The following is a 19313-nucleotide window of genomic DNA, read 5'->3' as shown; positions in this document are numbered from 1 at the left end:
TTTTGTTTCGGTTATACATATATTTCTTTGTCTCTATATCTAGATTTCCACTTCTTCATAACTTGATATTCCGCGAGGATGCAATGAAAAAAAATCTATCTAGTTGCCTGTGGTGAGCAAAAAAATGGGAAAAATTTGGGCTCATGGGTTTTTTTTTTTTTTTGAGACAGAGTCTCGCTCTTGTTACCCAAGCTGGAGTGCAATGGCGCAATCTCGGCTCACCGCAACCTCCGCCTCCTGTGTTCAGGCAATTCTCCTGCCTCAGCCTCCTGAGTAGCTGGGATTACAGGCACGCGCCACCGTGCCCAGCTAATAATTTTTTGTGTTTTTAGTAGAGACGGGGTTTCACCATGTTGACCAGGATGGTCTCGATCTCTTGACCTTGTGACCCCCCCTCCCCCGCTCATGGGTTTTGAAGTCTGAGCTCTGTAACCCAGCGTGTAAGGTCCTCTGTGATCGGATCCCTCGCTAATTCCTTTCTAACTCTCGCCACTGTCTTGCACTTACATTGCATTAATAAAGAACTGCTGCTGGTTTCACCTGAGACACAAAGCTTTATTTTTCTTTTCTTTTTTTATCATCTCTGTGCTTTTGCTCATTCGGAACCGTTTCCTTGGACTTCTTGCTCATTCTGAACCGTTTCCTTGGACTGCTAGTTCTGTCTTCTTTTTGCCTGGAGAACTTCTGCTCATCATCTAAGGCCAACTTATGAAACACTTACAGCAGGAATTCTGCCTAAATGCTTCACAGCGGGCTGGCTGTCCTTCTTCGACCTTTCAGAACATCCCACGAACATCCGTTTACGGGGTTATAATACCGTAATTATTAATTTAGGTGTTCATTTCCGGCATTATACTAAGTTCTTTTAATGCAAGTACTATCTTGTTCGTATTTGTATCTGAAGCAAGAAGCGCGGTGCCTGGAACAAATTAGGCACTCATTCAATAAATATTTGTTGAAAAAATAAACGCGAGAAGGAAGGAAAAATCAATCAATCAACTGTGCGGATAATGTCAGTGCAACGCAGGCTCCGGTCATCAGAGGGCGCCAGCGCGGCTGGGCTGCTGCGCAGGCGCGCTGGGAGGGCGGGCGCCGCGGTGGCGGCGGAGGCGGCGGTCGTGGCTGGGGCCGGGGGAAGTGAATGGTTTTACCCAGAGGGCCCTGCGCCGCCTTTCTCCGCTGGCACCGGCGCCGCTCCCCGCTCCTCCTCCCCGGCCATGGCGTTCACGTTCGCGGCCTTCTGCTACATGCTAGCGCTGCTGCTCACCGCCGCGCTCATCTTCTTCGCCATTTGGCACGTGAGTAGCCGGGGCTAGGGGAAGGAGGGCGAGGCAGCGGCGCAGCCTCTTTTCGCCCCTGGCCCGCGGTTGGGGCCGCCACGGCCCCCAGGATCTGCGCGCCGGGGATGCGGCCGGGGCGGTGCGGACTGCGCGGCGAGGGGTCTGCGCGCCCTCTCTCTGCGGTCTGGAGGCCGTGGGTACTGGAGGAGCCGTGGCGCGCGGTCGCCGAGTGGATGCGCCCGCAATGTCTCGGCGCAGGCCGCGCGCACCGCTACTCCTCCCCGGCTGGGTGGGGCGGTCGCGGTCCAGGCGGCCCTTGCCGTTCCACACTGCCCTCGCACAGACCTCGGCCGGCCCGCGGCCCCGCGTCCTCAGCGAGGATGCCACTGGCGAGGTGGTACGGGGGTAGTGTGAATGTTTTCAGAATTTTTATTAATACCGACTGCCTTTCTTTTAGGGTTTCCACAGGACTCTGGCCAAAATGTAACCTACTTAGGGTGAATTTCCAACTCTACTTTTCAGCATCTGTTGGGTGCACTTCAAATAAAATCACTTGTTTTTCTTTTTCCAGATTGTTGTTTCCTGGTGAACTTTGATGCAAGTTGGATTGATTACTTTGTTGATTGCATGTTCACGTTTCCCCCTCAAATCATACTTTGACCGCTGGAGTTTCAACCCGCAGCCTTCCAAGCCACCCCTATAGTCAGGATTGCTTGATTTAGTAGAGGGAGTTTTCATTTGATTTTGAGATGCTCAGAAACCTTAAGCTTTTCTAGAGCGGTATTTATTTCTGTTACACACATCATCACTATTGCAGGGTGGAATCACAGTTTCACTGGTTCCTGTAAGGAAAAAGTAGTAAGTTCCCTGTGACATAGTTCCACAGAGATGTTTAAGAATTTCTGTTGCTCGAGCACAAAATTGAAAGCATTGGGAGCCCTCTGGGAATCAACATTCATTAAAAATTTATCTCATACTTGCTTCTATTTTCGCCATATTCCAGTACCTTCTGGAATATTGCTTTTAATTTGAATGAGCATGTTCACTCTGATGTAGATTTCAAGTCAGGTTTCATGATGTCCATAACAAGGATTTCTATGAAACATAAGGAGGGGCAGAATGATTAAATAGCAGCAGCGTCTTGTGCAAAAAGGTCTCCAGAATGGAAGGAATCACAAATCCATTTCTTTTTGCTAAGCAGTGTGATTGTAATTCTTTTAGGACCTGACTGCTTATTGTAATCAGGAATACTTATGTAGGCTATTAACTGTGTCAGAAATAACTGCTAACTCAGAATGTTTGTCAGTAGGAAACAGTACTTTGAAGAGCATCTTCAGCTCTGCTTTGGTGGAAGAACAATACGTAAAATAATTTGGGATACAGACTAGCTCATCCTTAGTAAGCCTCTGATGAAAATGTGTGGTTCCGTTTCATCTGTAGACATAGCTTTAAGTCACTTTCTGCTTCATGGGTGTTCCTTTTTTCTGGGATGAGGGATTCTTAGAGCTGTGGGGTAGCCTTTGTCACATTTTTATGTTTTGAACTATGTATTTGGCTTAAGGAAAACCTGAACTGCACTTTCAAAAAATGGGCAATTTAATTTCAACTTTGAAACGAATACTTGTCGGGGCAAAGTAGATAATTTTAAGTCGTGTTATAGAATTAAAAAAAATTTATACCACGGATTTGTGGAGAGCTTTTATGCTTAAGGATTTCTTCGTTCAAAGAATTAGTATCCTCTTGAAAGCAATTCTAAATAGATAGTTTTAATTTTTCTATTATCCATAAAACCTTATGTTTATTTTCTTAGGTAGTATCCTAGTCCATTTGTTTTGCTATAAAGGAATATGGGAGGCTGAGTAATTTACAAAGAAAAGGGGTTTATTTCCCTCAAGATTCTGCTGGCATTTGGTGAAAGCCACAGGCTGCTTCCACTCATGGGCCGGGAGCAGTGTGTAGAGATCCCACAGTGAGAGGAAGCAAAGGAAAAAGAGGGGGAGGTGCCAGGTGCTGTTTAACAACTGGTTATCTTGGGTACTAATAGCAGGAGAACTTACTTATTCCCTCCAAGATGACACCAAGCAATTCATGAGGGATCTGCCCCCTTGACCCAAACACCTCTCATTAGATCCAGCCTCCAACGTTGGGGATGAGATTTCAACCTGAGATTTGGAGGAGTTAAAAACCCAACTGTAGCAGGTAGTTGATGTACCTTTCAGAAGATTCATTTTACAGTTTTAAAATTACATTCCCAAAATCTTATTTACATTAATCATTGTATTAGAGAATGTTTTTTCTGCTGATGATTGTATTTGTCTATTTAGTCCTAATTCACATCTTTGATTCTCTGTGGAGAATAGAGTTGGGAACATAGATCGTTTGAAAAATTGAAAGTGCAGAAGTCATTCTTTAAAGATATGCATCAAATTGGAAGGTAGCCTGAATTTTGTACTTAGCATCTTTAAGGACTTATCTGTTTTATTGTTGTTATACTTCTGTGGGAAGTTTTGTGGGTGTCTTTGCTCAGCCACATAGCTGCAAAAATATTCGAAAACCATTAGTTTAGAAATCTGCTCAGAAGAGGTTCTTAAACCCTAGCCTATAGCACTCAAACAGAAGCCCATTCAACAACATACTTAAAAGATCCCTTGTGGCCAAGCATGGTGGCTCATGCCTGTGAATCTCAGCACTTTGGGAGGCCAAGGCAGGTAGATCACCTGAGCTCAGGAGTTTGAAAACAGCCTGGGCAACATGGTAAAATCCTAGCTCTGCAAGAAATAAAAAAATTAGCCAGGCATGGTGCCATGCACCTGTAGTCCCAGCTAATCTGGAGGCTGAGGCAAGAGAATCACTTGAGCTAAGGAGGCAGAGGTTGCAGTGAGCTGAGATTGTGCCACTGCACTCCAGCCTGGATGACAGAGTGAGACCCTGTCTTAAAAAAAAAAAAAAAAATCCCTTAAAGTCACCTGAAGAAAATGTCCAATTAAATGTTAGTATTAAATATGTGTTTTGTATTCTGTTAAGTTAGATCTTGTTATAGACAAGTACTTACAATTAGGATCCTTGTCTTGAACTTGATTACTAAAACGCACTGGAGATATACCGTGGCTGATGTCAGGTAGCTGACTAATAATGTCCATAAGTAATCAGAAAGTATTTTCTAATTACATATTTATATTTTTAACGTTTGCGTTAGGTGTTATTAGCTGAGGAAAATCCCTCCTGGTGAATGCTGTACGATTTTAATCCCTAGTGCTATTTTTTCACCCCCCTCCTTCCATGTAACAAATATTTATTGAGCACTTGATGTGTGCCAGGCACTATTTTATATTTTAGGCCCTGGGACATAATAGTAAATACAACAGTCTTGGTTCTTTCAGATACTACATTTTAATGTTTTATTATTTTCCTTCTATTGCTCTTTGGTTGGAGTTTTTATTAGGGTAGGTTGGTGAATTTTATAAAACTCTAGAAATTAAAAGAAAACATCTTTTTATGAAACTAAGAATTTTAATAGGGAAATAAGCAGTCACGTTAAAAGATGCAAATGTATAACTTTACTGATTACTGATAATATTGATCAACACCATTTTACAAATAAAGATACTATTCCTAACTCATTAGGGGAAAGGGTAGCTTAGGTTGTGTGTCCCTGGGGTGAGCGGTGTTAGCAACTAAAATGACTCTCCCATCAACTTGCTCCCTTTGTCTTTCTTTGACACCTGAATTGATGCCATAAAGTGGTATGTAGTCCCTATTTTGACTTGTAACGTACATTCTAGTGACCCTTGAGGTTGAAGTCACATTCCCCCAGCGTGTGGACAAAAGCATCCTTAGGAACCTATGTGTTTGCGCACAAATGGGAACAAATTGAAGAGTTTGAATACATCTCTAGTGTCCCACTGAGCACTGTGCCAAGGGAGGAGGAGCATGCACAAAGAAATAAAAATGGTCCTTCTCCCTGAGAGTGTAGAGGGGCAGCAGACCTGTATTTAAATACCACACTCCAGTATGAGAAAAGTCGTATCAATGGCATTATGGAGTCCTGTGCTATGTGGAGATGTAGACAAGGATGCAATTCTTCTGCCCAAAGGAGTTAGGAAAACCTACAGAAAGCAGTTGGCATAGGAAGGTTTGTTGTTTTTTTAGGATAAAGAGGAATTTGGATAAACAGTTGAAATGATTTTTCTACTTGGAAGATTATATCAAGCAGAGATAAGTTACAATAACTTGAGCAGAGGCATTGAAGATGTTGGAAATTGAAGATGTTTAGCCAGTGATACCATATCATTTTAGTGATACTGACATAAGAGTGTTTTTACTTCTTTAAGTCAGATTCTGGCTCTTTTTGTCATATATGAGTTTGCTGTAAATTGGTACTTGTGATGCTGGTGTACTTTTGTTCTTGTTTTATTAACTTTAATAATTATTTGAAGATAGGGCAGGTTTGTTTCTGCTTTTTATTAAAGTGAGTGGTCCTAACTGTTTTAATTTTGTTTTAGATTATAGCATTTGATGAGCTGAAGACTGATTACAAGAATCCTATAGACCAGTGTAATACCCTGAATCCTGTAAGTTATAATATAGGATTTATCTTTAGATTTTAAAAGTATATTTGTTTTTAACTTGATGTAATTTGAAAATGGCCCGTGTTCTCAGTAGCATGATGTATTTATACTTTTTGAAGTGGGTAGAATTTAAAAAATCTTTTTCCTGTCGTGCTTGACTATTCTGACTATTATTAATCTACTGGTGATCTTGTCAGCTGTCATACTAACATTCTTCCAATCTGCTTTTTACATTGTCGGCCAAAGACAGTTGAAAAGGTCAAAAAGATTAAAAGAGTCAAAATTGCATTAAAGGTGTGTACTGCTTTTTAGTTTAATGTTTTAATGCTCTATTCATTTCATGGGGTGGGTTGTATTTGTAACGTTTTGTTCAATGTGCTCGTTCATACGCCTGTTGAGGTTTATGATTTCATGAAATGTCATATTTTATGCAAATATATGCTTGCTGGCCCAGTCAAGTAGGGAAAGCTGTTAAATGCGTATGCATTTTTTATGTTATAAGCCATAGGCACTTCTCTATGAAATTATTTGGGGTAGTACTTGAAAGTTGGTTAACATAAAATGACCAGCAGATGGTGAGATTATTCTCGAGTTGTGACTTACTGTGAGGTGGTATGTGAGTGAAATCTTTAGTATGGACTTATCTGCCGTATCTAGTTTTATCTTTGGTGTGTATATTCTGGAATACATGAGTCATTCTTTCAGCTGATGTTTATTCAGAGCCTGTTAGGTGGATAGTTCTGTTCTGGGTGCTCTGGGATCTTGCAGTAATGCCATTCTTTGGACTTAGGGTCCCATAATTTTGTAGATAACAATTTGTACACAAATGTCTATGTAGTTATTTCTAGTGTGTATCTGCTTTATATTTCTAAAACAGGCCTGAATTACACTAAGTTCTGAGCCATCATGAATTTAGTGGTAATGTGGCTCCATTGTGCTTAGGGGTTTTGAAAAAAACGTATGTATGTATTTTTAAGTTTTGAGGTGGAGATCTCGCTATATTGCCTAGGCTTGTATCAAACTCCTGGGTCAAGGGATCCTCCTGCATCAGCCTGCTGGGTGGCTGGGATTACAGGCGTACACCAGGGTACCCAGCTTGTTTTTTATATTTTTGACTGCATTTAGGAAGATTCCCCTTTAGCCCATGTATTTGATTTTGCCTGATTGGTCAGGAATGGAAATGTTGTTTATAAGAAAGCAGTGGGTATGTCTTCAAGAAATAAACTACAGTAATTCAGCTTTAAAAATTACTTAATGAAGGGGAGAGTTTGTGTAGATTTTAGTTGTCTAGCATACTAGTGTACTAGCACTAGTGTGCTAGGGGGATTTTATTTGGAAAAGCATCTACAAAGTTAGTTTGCTACTTTATTATTGTTTCCCAGATAAACATGGATGGTGGAAGAGATTTCTAGTTAGAACTGTTACAGTAAGAGTTGATGTAGGTTCAATTAAAAGTATTAACTTATTAGTTGTTTCTTTGCTCTTGTGAAACAAGACATGAGATGAATTTGCCTTCTGTTGGAAAGTAGTGTTAATTGTAAAACATCTTAACCTAAGTAGTTGAAGTTGTTACCAAAAAATGAAGAAACTGAAATTTCCCCTTTTGATAGCTGTTTATTAATAGTATTCTATGCTGTTTGTCTTTTCATCACTTCAAATAACCAAATGATAATGAAGGTAAAAATACCTGAAATCAGATGAGGATTTACCTGGGTGCTGGGCTCTGTGCTAAGCACTTTGCCTAAATTTTTTCGTTTAATTCTCATGAGAATCCTGAGGTAGGTATATTGTTACCTTATGAATAGGAGAATAAACTGAAGCTTTGCCTGGTTAAAGCACTTTGCCGAAGGTCATACAGCTAAGATAGAGTCAGAATTTGAACTCAGGACAGCCTAATTTTTGAAGCTCAAGCTCTTGTATTTCCCTAATGTATTATAAATTTAAGAGGGTCTGGTTTAATTTTAACATGTAATGTGTGATTTCTGGCTTTCCTTAATGGAAGGATATTCTCACTGAGAAAAAGACATGTGCTTGGGACATCCAAATGCTGCAGTAGGTTGAAGGACGTTTTCATAGCAGCACAGGTTGTATTTTGGATAGGGTGCCGATAATTGGCTGAATAGCAGTGCATCTGACAGTTTTCCCTATTTAAATTTGTTTTGACAGTTCTGCCAAAGTATGGGGGAAGACAAATATCGCTATTTTTTAAATTGTGATCTTTAACAAGAGAATATTATGTTTTGCATGTTTAAATACTATCATTTCAGCCATATTTGCATGAGGTATATTTTTTCTGGATACTAGTTTCTATTTGAACCTTGGTTCCTAAGTGGAATACTGTTTGTGTCACTTACGGGGAAATTTCGTCATTAAAGAATGCTCGGAGAGGGTTGGTTTTTAAAGAGAGATTGGTAGTAAATGTTTCTGGACTCCTTTTGAGGAGAAGGGAGGGAATGACAGTTGTTTCATATTAGAACTGGTAGAGTTGTAGATTATCTTTATTAACACTTTTGTTAAAGTATATTAAGAGTGGGGTGGGGCGGTCATGCTTTCAAAATTATTCTTTCCATATTTCAGTCTGTAAGTATAGGATGAAACCTTGTTTGTTAGGTATCAGTTGGCTTTATAGGGCTGAAATAGGCTTGTTATATTTTAAAGACACTTCCGTAATTTAAGTTACGGTTATAAAAGCAACTCTAGTGGAACTCTTAAAATGTATATTTTTCTTGGTTGGTTCTGTTTATAGTCATTGAGTTTCAGAGTCCTATGACCATTTTCTTGTTTAGAGAACTTTGATCTTAAATAGATGCCAGCTTAAATGTTAGTTACAAGTTTGTATACATATGTACAGTTTATCTTTTATTATTATATTGCTTACGCTGTAGAAAATATTTGGTTAGTGGTGTAGATCAATTGTTTACCTGGATTTCATTTAAAATACTATTCATTAAAAAGTCCCCTCTACAGCTTTAAATTGGAAAGAGTAGTTTGGGAGTATGAGAAAATGGGCTCCAGTATGTAGTATGATTATATTTTATCTACAGCCATAGTATCCCCTCAGGAGTGATCTGATGATAATAAGTATTCATATGATTTCCATTTGGTATGAAGTAAACATTTGAGAAACTGACTTTGTAGCTGTGACTTAATAGGAAACTCTTTGGCTGAAACTTGCAATGAGAGGTTTTGGTGTTTTTATTTAACAGAGTCATCAGGCTGAAATCTGTAGGATGAGAAAGATAATTTAAAATAAAGCATTAACTCCTGTTCATTTTATAAAAAACATGTTACGTGAATTAATTTTTCCTCACTTAATATTACCTACTACCTACTTACTATGTTTTTGGGTTCTGAGTTTCTACTGGTCTTCTGTTGTATCTGTAGCATTTTGCAGGCGTAAAGAAACGGAAAGGCCATCTAAGAATGAGAACTTGGGAACCTGGAAAATCCTAATTTCATGGTTAAGAACCCAATCTTTTCCCTCCTACATTGCAGAAAGCAAATCTTTTACATTTGTGCACATTAGTGTTCTTCCCCCCATTGTGCTGAGATTATTGGCTGATTGGCTTTCCATAAAAAATGACTTCTGTGGCAATGTGATGTGGTTTGCTAAATATTGTGTATGTAGCATTTCTGGTTTCTTGAACACACTAATGTGTAAAATTCTAAAGGGGAGTTTTGTTTCTGTGAAATTTTTAATATGCTGCATGTGATCAGATATCTCATTTTTGTGCTTCTATTATTGATAAATGGTGGAAAGAAAAAGTATTCTAGTTGGCTGGCAAATTGTTTAACAATCTGGTTAGTAACTTTGTGTAATTTGATCTATTACTCTTAAGAATTTGAGCTTTAAATTTTAAGTTATATATCTTACTGTGTTAGTGCAAGCTATATGCTCTGGTCAGTTTGCTTGTTATCTTACTTTTGGTAAAAAATTAAACATGGAAATAAAACTCAGTAGCATCTTTTATTTTGGAGTCCAAGAAAATAGTGATTTTTCATTATGGAAACTTGGTTGCCACCTGCTTTCCAGATTAGCAGTTGACTTAATGACAAGGCATTTTGATAACTGGCTTGTGTTTTCCTTCCAGCTTGTACTCCCAGAGTACCTCATCCATGCTTTCTTCTGTGTCATGTTTCTTTGTGCAGCAGAGTGGCTTACGCTGGGTCTCAATATGCCCCTCTTGGCATATCATATTTGGAGGTAATATTTAGATATACTTTTAATATTTTTTTAAATTGAAACTTAAATATACTGTGGTTGATATGGTTATCTTACATGCTAGTCACCTACATAAAAATTGAAGATTAAACTGGGCACTGTGGCTTATGCCTGTAATCCCAGCACTTTGGGAGGCCGAGGCAGGCAGATCACGAGGTCAGAAGATAGAGAATATCCTGGCCAACATGGTGAGAGGCCCTGTCTCTACTAAAAATATAAAAATTAGGTGGGCGTGGTGATGCGTGCCTGAGGCTGAGGCAGGAGAATCACTTGAACTAGGGAGTTGGAGGTTACAGTGAGCCAAGATCGCGCCACTGCCCTCTAGCCTGGTGACAGAGCGAGACTCCGTCTCAAAAAAAAAAAGAAAAAAACAATTTGAAGATTAGTTGACATTTATTTTTTAAACAATCAAGTAGACGAACAAAAACTTAATATCTCTTACAGAACTTAATTTATTTGTTTTTTGAGACGGCGTTTCGCTCTGTCGCCCAAGCTGGAGTAGTGGCTTGTTCTTGGCTCACTGCAACCTCGCCTCCTGGGTTCAAGCGATTCTCCTGCCTCGAGGTGCTGAGTGGCTGGGATTATAGGCGTGCGCCACCCCACCTGGCTGATTCTTACGTTTTTCATAGAGACGGGGTTTCACTGTGTTGGTCAGGCTGGTTTCAAACTCCTGACCTCATGATCCACCTGCCTTGGCCTCCCAAAATGCTGGGATTACAGGTGTGAGTCACTGCGCCCAGCCAAGCTTACTCTGTTTATAAAGGATTTTTTTTAAAAAGTGAGGTATAACTTAAGGTGTTGTGCACAAGTCTGAAGTATATAGCTCAATGAATTTCTACACATATATACACACCTGTTAAACTACCACCCAGATCAAGATACACAATAGGTGTAGCCTCTAGAGCATTCACTTGTGCCCCATCCCAGTGAGTTACCCTCCACACTTCCCAAGGCCACTGACCTCTATCAAATTAGATTAGCTTTGCTTGTCCTTGAACTTCAGATAAGTCAAAATGTACAATGTGTGTCTCATTTCTTTGTGTTGATAACTAAATAAATTTTGTTATTTGTAAAAGATAATCACATTTTATAACTTCCATAGCCCTTGATTTTAGGAGATAAATACTGAATAAATATTTAGGAGTAAAGTGGTATCATGTCTACAATGGTCTCTGAAATGATTCCGAAAAAAACGTACTTGGCCGGGTGTGGTAGCTCATGCCTGTAATCCCAGCACTTCGGGAGGCCGAGGTGGGTGGATCACGAGGTCAGGAGTTCAAGACCAGCCTGGCCAAGATGGTGAAAACCCTGTTTCTACTAAAAATATAAAAATTAGCTGGGCATGGTGGCAGGTGCCTGTAATCCTAGCTACTCAGGAGGCTGAGGCAGAGAATTGCTTGAATCCTGGAGGCAGAGGTTGCAGTGAGCCGAGATCGCGCCACTGCACTCCAGCCTGGGTGACAGAGCGAGACTCCACCGAGGGCCAGGTGCAATGGGTCATGCCTATAATCCTAGCACTTTGAGAGACTGAGGCAGGCGGATCACTTGAGCCCAGTAGTTGGAGAACAGACAGGGCAACATGGTGAAACCCCCCTCTCTACCAAAAATACAGAAAAATTAGCCAGGCATGGTGGCAGGTGCCCGTAGTCCCGGCTACTTGGGAGGCTGAGGCAGAAGGATTGCTTGAGCCCAGGAGCCTGAGATTGTGGTGAGCTGAGATTGTACCACTGTATTCCAGTCTGGGTGACAGGGAAAGACCCTGTCTCAAAAAGAAAAAAAAAAAGTACTCAGAATGAGAAACAGAAGGTTAAAGCAAATGTAGTAAAAATGGACATTTGGAATATCTGGGTGAAAGGTTCTTACATCTTTTCTGTAAGTCTAAAATTATGTCAAGAAAGTAAAAACAAAACATCTATTTTTACAGTTCTTCCTGTTTTTCTTGGATTTCTCAAAAGGCAGAGACTAGATGAAACCTGTTTAGCTGTCTCATTCTGCTCATTTAGGGGCTCTACTTTTAAAATTAAGATGATAAAAGGAAAGCATTTTGCCAATAAGTAAAATAATGCTTCCATGTATGGACCACCTCTAGTAACAGATGTTTCAGAAGAAGGACTCCCTGTCTCATCTGAATGTTTGCTGCCCTTTCTGAATGCCTAATAGACTGTGTTTATTCCAGGTATATGAGTAGACCAGTGATGAGTGGACCAGGACTGTATGATCCTACAACCATCATGAATGCAGATATTCTAGCATATTGTCAGAAGGAAGGATGGTGTAAATTAGCTTTTTATCTTCTAGCATTTTTTTACTACCTATACGGGTAAGTTTAAAAGGTAAAATGAAATAAGATTTCACTTTGCTGTTTTAAAAGTTTGCAGGCATTATGGTTTGAACACCTTAAAATCCACTCGAAAAATAACTTAGTGTCTTAAGTGTGCATGGTGCACACAAGCAAATTCACACACATTGATTGTGGCCCAGCTGGTGCTTGTCAAGGCAGTAAGCCAGCTTGCCATCAGAGGCAGAAGGTTTGGTCAGGGATGCTGCTTCCTAAGTTTTCAGACACGTTCAGTCGGTAAAGGATGGTCCTCATTCTGCATGGAAGAGTGATGGCATTGAAGGATAGGATGTGTGAGTTTGTAGAAGTTTCTGCTTGTCTTCAGTATCTCTCCAGAGATTGCGTTTCTTTTTGTCCTTGTCATTCGTCATAAGTGGTGTGCTCTGCCCTTTATTTTCTGATTTGCTTGATGTCAGTCGGATGAATGAGAGTAGTAGTTCTACCTTACAGGGTGGTGCATTTTCTGATTTTTATCCTTTTTGTTCCTTTTCTTTTTTGAGATGGAGTCTCACTCTGTCGCCCAGGCTGGAGTGCAGGGGCGTGATCTTAGCTCACTGCAACCTCTGCCCCCTGGGCTCAAGTGATTCTCCTGCCTCAGCCTCCCGAGTAGCCGGGACTACAGGCATGTACCACCACGCCTGGCTAATTTTTATATTTTTAGTAGAGATGGGGTTTCACCATGTTGGCCAGGCTGATCTTGAACTCCCGACCTCAGGTGATCTGTCTGCCTTGGCCTCCCAAAGTACTGGGATTACAGGCATGAGCCACTGCGCCTGGCCTGATTTTTTTCCTTTTATACTCTGATGGACTCATCGTTGTTTCTTTAGGTTGGGGTTTTTCAACTTCGGCACTGTTAACAATTCTGGGCTGTGTGGCAATTTCCGTGGGAAGCTGTCCTGTGTATCATAGGATGTTTAGCAGCGTCCCTGGCCTTTACCCACTGATGCCATTAGCACCCGTCTGCCCTCCTCATGACAACTAAAAATGTCTCTTGACATTGCCAGATGTCCTGAGAGGCAAAATTGCCCTGGTTGAGAATCACTGCCTATAGGTGTGTTGTAGGTGCAGTGAAATGAATGCTTATTAGAACTAGAAAAGGACACTGTTAAGTGTGAAATTACAGGTTTCTTTAAGTTATATGAATATACTTTTACACATTATTTACATATTCTAGAAAATACCTTCTCATTTTTATTGATATATATTCAACTAGAGAGGGCTTTCTCCCTGATTTCAAAATATTTCAAAAAAAATCTGTAAACTTTAAAAAAATAGCAGCTTCCATTCCCTCTCTTTTTCATGACTTGAAAACTTGCTAGGCTAGGCTTTTATTCATATTCATATTTCTCTTTATACATAAGTTTCCATCATAGAAAAGGATGAATGGTTAGACTGAAATTTAGGAAAAAGCTATTTTTATGCTTTTAGAGGCTACTACTGTGAAAATGAGTATCCTTTAGAGCATATACAGATATAACTCATCTATGAGACAAAGAAATGCTCTGAAAAGTGAAATTCCATGTGTCATTTTAATTTCCTGTTAATTTTCACTTTGTAAGTTTCCATAGTAAATGTCTGGAACAGGGTTGGCATATTAATAGGCATGTCAAATGTATTTGTTGAATGAAAGAAATGAAATGATCGAATAAATGATAAAGTAGGAGATTTGCAGTTGCGGGAAAACGTTCACCAGGATACGGTAGCACCAGGACATTTGTTCTGTTTTAAAGTTGTCTATCAAGTTTGTTCAATTCCTTGCTTTGTATTTCTGTTTAGAGATTCATACTTTTTGAACCATGCCCGGGTACCTTTCCCATATCATTCTATGTAGAATGGCCCTTGGCAGCTCTTAAGCCTAAGTCAAATGGTTACTGCCTTTTATTTTGCTGTTTCCTGCCCCCCCTTTTTTTTAACCGCTTCCTAAAAGTTAAGCTCTAAGCTCTTGCTTAGAGCTTTTGTCTAGTGGGAAAGATCCTTGATTGATCATTCCCTTCTATATAATGGGGTTACATGTGGTACCTGCCTTCTAGGACTTCGTGGAGGATTAAGCAAGGTAATATGGATAAAAGACCTAACAGGGCCTGGTGTGAAGTGAGCCCTGCAGAGATGCTCACTCCTATTATTAGACACAACTGCAGAGCAGAGTGGTGTTTGGATAGCTTCTTTAAGCTCTGATCTCCCATTAAGCTTTCAGCTGTGCTGTTCTACTTGCTAAAACTGGAAAGGAAGTAGGGGACAACTACAGAACATGCGCTGAGCCAAGTCCTATGTTAGGCAAAAGTCCATAAATGCAAATGAAAATCACTGTGAACTTGTCATTAGTCTTTTCATTTTCTCTGATACTAGTTTGCTATAGAAAGCATATTTTCTCATGCTCTGAGTTTTTTTTTTTAATTAGGAGTATTAAAATTAACAGCTTTTTTCTTCTTTTCAGCATGATCTATGTTTTGGTGAGCTCTTAGAACAACACACAGAAGAATTGGTCCAGTTAAGTGCATGCAAAAAGCCACCACATGAAGGGATTCTATCCAGCAAGATCCTGTTTCCAAGAGTAGCCTGTGGAATCTGATCAGTTACTTTAAAAATGACTCCTTATTTTTTAAATGTTTCCACATTTTTTGCTTGTGGAAAGACTGTTTTCATATGTTATATTCGGATAAAGAATTTAAATGGAATTACATATAAATTAATATAAAATGATTACCTCTGGTATTGACAGGTTTGAACTTGCACTTCTTAAGGAACAGCCATGAATCCTCTGAATGATGCATTAATTACTGACTGCCCTAGTACATTGGAAGTTTTTGTTTATAGGAACTTGTAGGGCTCATTTTGGTTTCATTGAAACAGTATCTAATTATAAATTAGTTGTAGATATCAGGTGCTTCTGATGAACTGAAAATGTATATCTAACTAGTGGGAAACTTCTTGGGTTTTCTCATCTGTCATGTAGATGATTATATATGGATACATTTACAAAAATAAAAAGCGGGATTTTTCCCTTTGACTTGATACTATCCCTGTATATTGCATGAATGAGAGATTTCCCATATTTCCATCAGAGTGATAAATATACTTGCTTTAATTCTTAAGCATAAGTAAACATGATATAAAATATATATGCTGAATTACTTGTGAAGAATGCATTTAAAGCTATTTTAAATGTGTTTTTATTTGTAAGACATTACTTATTAAGAAATTGGTTATTATGCTTACTGTTCTAATCTGGTGGTAAAGGTATTCTTAAGAATTTCCAGGTACTTTAGATTTTCAAAACTGAATGAGAGAGAAAATTGTATAACCATCCTGCTGTTCCTTTAGTGCAATACAATAAAACTCTGAAATTAAGACTCACTTTCAGTGCATTGTTTGAGATTACAAATAGTATATCCTAAGCTTGCTTAATTCATAATAAGCTGTCATTTTTTTAAAAAGAGACAATTTTTAAGTGCCGAGCTCATTAACCTCTTTTGTCATTTGACAAGATTCATAAATGTGGATGGCATAGCATCATCATTTCTCTTACCAATTAAGAAAAATTATGGTGGCACTTAAAATATTTTACTTTTATTACTCCTTTTGGAACGGTCGGTTTTAAGGTAAAATGGCTTGCAAATTTGAGTTTTTGCTGATCCTTGTAAGGCAGGCAAATTATGGCTTGCATGTTTTCATAAGCATAAATAAATCTTGTGCTTTATTTGGGATGAGGAAGTTAAGGCAGTTGAAAATAGTATTAGTGGTTCAGAAGTTTCTTGAGAAGAGGATTGAAAGAAAGAGAACCAGTATATAGAAATTTTACATAATGATCAAGGGAGTTTATGGATGTGTTTGTGGAAATCTTACTCTAATAACTTGTTGGATTAGATGCTATTTTATTCTCTACTAGTGAAAAAAAATGCCTTATTTCAATGCTTTCCCATGGTTGGGAGAGAGTAGCTGTTAACTGTTCTTGTTAATGGGGTTGAGTATGTTGAGGAAGAGATGTAGAACCAGAAGAGTGAGGAGACTCGAACCGTTCCATAACAAGCAAATCTTTAAAGACCTTGTATTTTACACTCTGGCGAACTCCTTGAGGGATCTGACTCCTCATCAGTTCATGCAAAAAATTATTTGTTGAATAATTGCTGGGCTCTGAAGATTCATACTTTGAGCACAATCAATCATTCAGTTTCCAGTCAACCTAATTATGTCAGCATCCATTTATTTTTCTTTCTTGTTCACAAGGGCTTTTGATCATGAGAGACCTGGCCAAGTCTTCTGTAATCCTGATGGGTTTCCTGGGGCTGTTACTTGAGTATTCCTGTCAAAATATTTTCATGAACCTGCCTCTCTTAACAAGCACTACTTTCCTTCATAAGTGTTAACAAACATCCTTTTAATAATCTATTCCAGAATAGTCTCCAGGAGTAAGTTTATTGGTTGGAATTCGTGGAAGCCACTTTCTCAAGTTTCCCAAATTAGATATGTAGTCCTCAGCTGATTCCTCAAAGATGATTGACAGTGAAGTTCACCCATCTCTGTGGTAGGCTAGGCACGTAAGTGATTAGAAGATTGAGTACCTGCTGTCCTAATATCTACTCACTTTTACCATGTCAGTGTTTTATGAATTAGATCTCTTACCAAGAGAAAGCAGAAACAAAATACTTGAATCCAACAGTATCGGACTGGCTCTTTTTATTGCTCTAGATTTATTTTCCACATTAATCTCTTTGCGGGTCCTAGCCTATTATTCCTGCAGGTTCAGCTGAGGCATAGTTAGCCAGCTTGGGTTTATAATGCAGTTTGTGTTAAACATTCCCTGTGCATCAACAACTGTTCATTTAGGTACTCCTTTTTTTTCCTATTACACTTACTTTTGGTATTATCTGCTTATCTTTAAAAGCTTTCCAAAAAATTAGCCGGGCATGGTGGCAGGTACTTATTGTCCCAGCTATTTGGGATGCTGAGGCAGGAGAATTGCTTGAACCCGGGAGGCAGAGGTTCCAGTGAGCTGAAATCGCACCACTGCACTCCAGCCTGGGCGACAGAGCGAGACTCTGTCTCAAAAAAAAAAAAAAGCTTTCTATCTCTCCAAAACTGTTTTCCCCATTTGTGTCTATTTTATTGTATCTAGTGTAAAGCTGTGGTTACATCTATATCAACAACTTTTTGTTGCTATGCTATGGGTACTATAGATTTTCCTGAATTAAAACTCTTTAATATCATAAATGTAGTCTGTTCAGCATTTACTGAGTAATACTACTATATCATGGCAATATGGCCCCTTAATACTAAGGAGGTATATGGTAGAAACTATTTGAACACTCATCTAAATGTAATTAATGATACTTGGTGGTTTTCTCGATGCTTAATGATGTTCCTCACTTCCCATTCCAGGATAGGGGAGGGTTTGGTTCCAGGCTGTGGACAAACTGCTAATTTGTTTGAAGTGTGAATTATTTTTCATGGGAAAGGGAAGTGATAGGAAATGACCAAGGCCATCCACTTTTTACTTGTATATGGATTGAGTATTAGTAGTTTCCAAGCCTCCTTGATTGTACCATGAATGGACAGACTTGCCAGTCAAGTTCATGTACCCAGATAATGGACATGGAAACAAAGTGTACAGCAGTTTATAGTATATGTCTCTCTTCAAGCCAGTTCAGTATTTTCACCTTGATGATCACTCCTGCTAACAGTTCTTATAAAACCCTTCTCTGCTCCCCAAATCATTGTATTTTGAAAATATGTCAAATATTTACATAGAAAGGAAATAAAGTTGTGCTTTGAAATCAGCAAAGTACTTCCCTTTGTGCAATACCTCTCTTTTCCTTCTGTGTTTATGAATAGAGAGTTCATGGAATATTATTGCTGTGGTGCAAATAATGACTTCTGTGTGTCACTTGTACCGTGTAGGGGTGAGTTTTCACTTTAGGGGTGGTTATATCCTAAGAGTGCATCAAGCTCACTCAAATAATAACCTATATTTAAAAGAATATGTCTAGTTTACTTACTTATGTTATTTAACATCCATAAGAGTGCATCTCCCAATCAGTTGTATGATTGCAAATCAGAAATTTTGATGGCAAAAATATTCTAAAACATTCTGTAGGGCAAAAAAAATATTGATACTTCGTCTAGCATTGCTCATAAGAGTACTCATGTTCATCATTTTTGGAAACTATTAATCATGCCTTAAAATCATCTTAAGGTCCTTTGCTCAAACCAGTCGTTGATCTGCAGTATGACCAGCAGCTAGTAAGCCGGTGGTACCACCAGTATAGCTTAGAGGATGTTTCTGAATTAATGCCTAAGAATGATGTCAGAAGTAAAACAGTGGTTCTATTGCTAAATATGTCAACCAGCTTACTTTTAACAACTTGCTTTGAACTTCAGAGTTCTAAAGCTAAATGTCTAAAAAAAGTAACTGCAGCTTGTTCTGCTGATTTTGAAAATAGCGTTAATCATGTAAGATATTTGGGTTGGAGTGAAGGTCTTATCCTGCATTAATTTTGTTAATGCACATTGTAGGAGATGTAGAGAACATCCTGACATGTGTAAGAACTGCATCTCATAATTTTATTGTGTAGTGCTTTTTCTAAATATTTACATTTCTTTGGTTACCATGTTGATATATTCTGGAGAAGTAAAATTTCTTGAATGATTACTAGGCAGACCCTAAAACTACTAAGAGAAACAAAATGTAGTTAGCTCATGGTTTGTTAAAATCTAAGCTAACCTTAATGGTGCTGTACGTGCTGTCCACAGAAAATGCCCTTGAGTAGCCCTACCTTACTTCTTAGAGCTTATTTTGGTTTTGTGTTTAATAAAAACTGTCTTAAATGTTTCCTTGTGTCGTTTATGCATAATGGTTGAGTCTGTGTGTTAATTCAATTTCAAATGCCACTAGTTTGTGTATGACTAGG

At 38.9% G+C, this 19313-nt stretch overlaps 1 protein-coding gene across 2 annotated transcripts; it reads left to right on the top strand.

Annotated features, from left to right (window-relative positions):
* Positions 1-1087: 1087 nt before the first annotated feature.
* On the top strand, positions 1088-18187 carry CNIH1 (cornichon family member 1). 2 transcript variants are annotated; one of them, XM_054239954.2, is made up of 6 exons: positions 1088-1298; positions 5783-5851; positions 6095-6142; positions 9940-10052; positions 12247-12390; positions 14843-18187. In XM_054239954.2, the coding sequence occupies exons 1-6, from the start codon at positions 1218-1220 to the stop codon at positions 14868-14870; spliced, it is 483 nt and encodes a 160-aa protein (XP_054095929.1). In that variant the 5' UTR covers positions 1088-1217; the 3' UTR covers positions 14871-18187. The 2 variants fall into 2 exon arrangements, with proteins under 2 accessions (XP_054095929.1, XP_002753965.1); XM_002753919.6 differs by lacking the exon at positions 6095-6142.
* Positions 18188-19313: the final 1126 nt, after the last annotated feature.

Source organism: Callithrix jacchus, chromosome 8 (assembly GCF_049354715.1).
Source record: "Callithrix jacchus isolate 240 chromosome 8, calJac240_pri, whole genome shotgun sequence".
Taxonomy (NCBI): domain Eukaryota; kingdom Metazoa; phylum Chordata; class Mammalia; order Primates; family Cebidae; genus Callithrix; species Callithrix jacchus.
The sequence above is the reverse complement of the archived record's forward strand: the minus strand, read 5'-3'. Positions and strand labels throughout refer to the sequence as shown.

Coding starts and splice junctions, on each gene's coding strand:
- CNIH1 (XM_054239954.2), top strand. CDS start 1,218: ATGGCGTTCACGTTCGCGGCCTTCTGCTACATGCTAGCGCTGCTGCTC. Junction 6,143..9,939: donor GAGTCAAAATTGCATTAAAG/GTGTGTACTGCT, acceptor TTTTCCTTCCAG/CTTGTACTCCCAGAGTACCT. Junction 12,391..14,842: donor TTTTTTTACTACCTATACGG/GTAAGTTTAAAA, acceptor TCTTCTTTTCAG/CATGATCTATGTTTTGGTGA.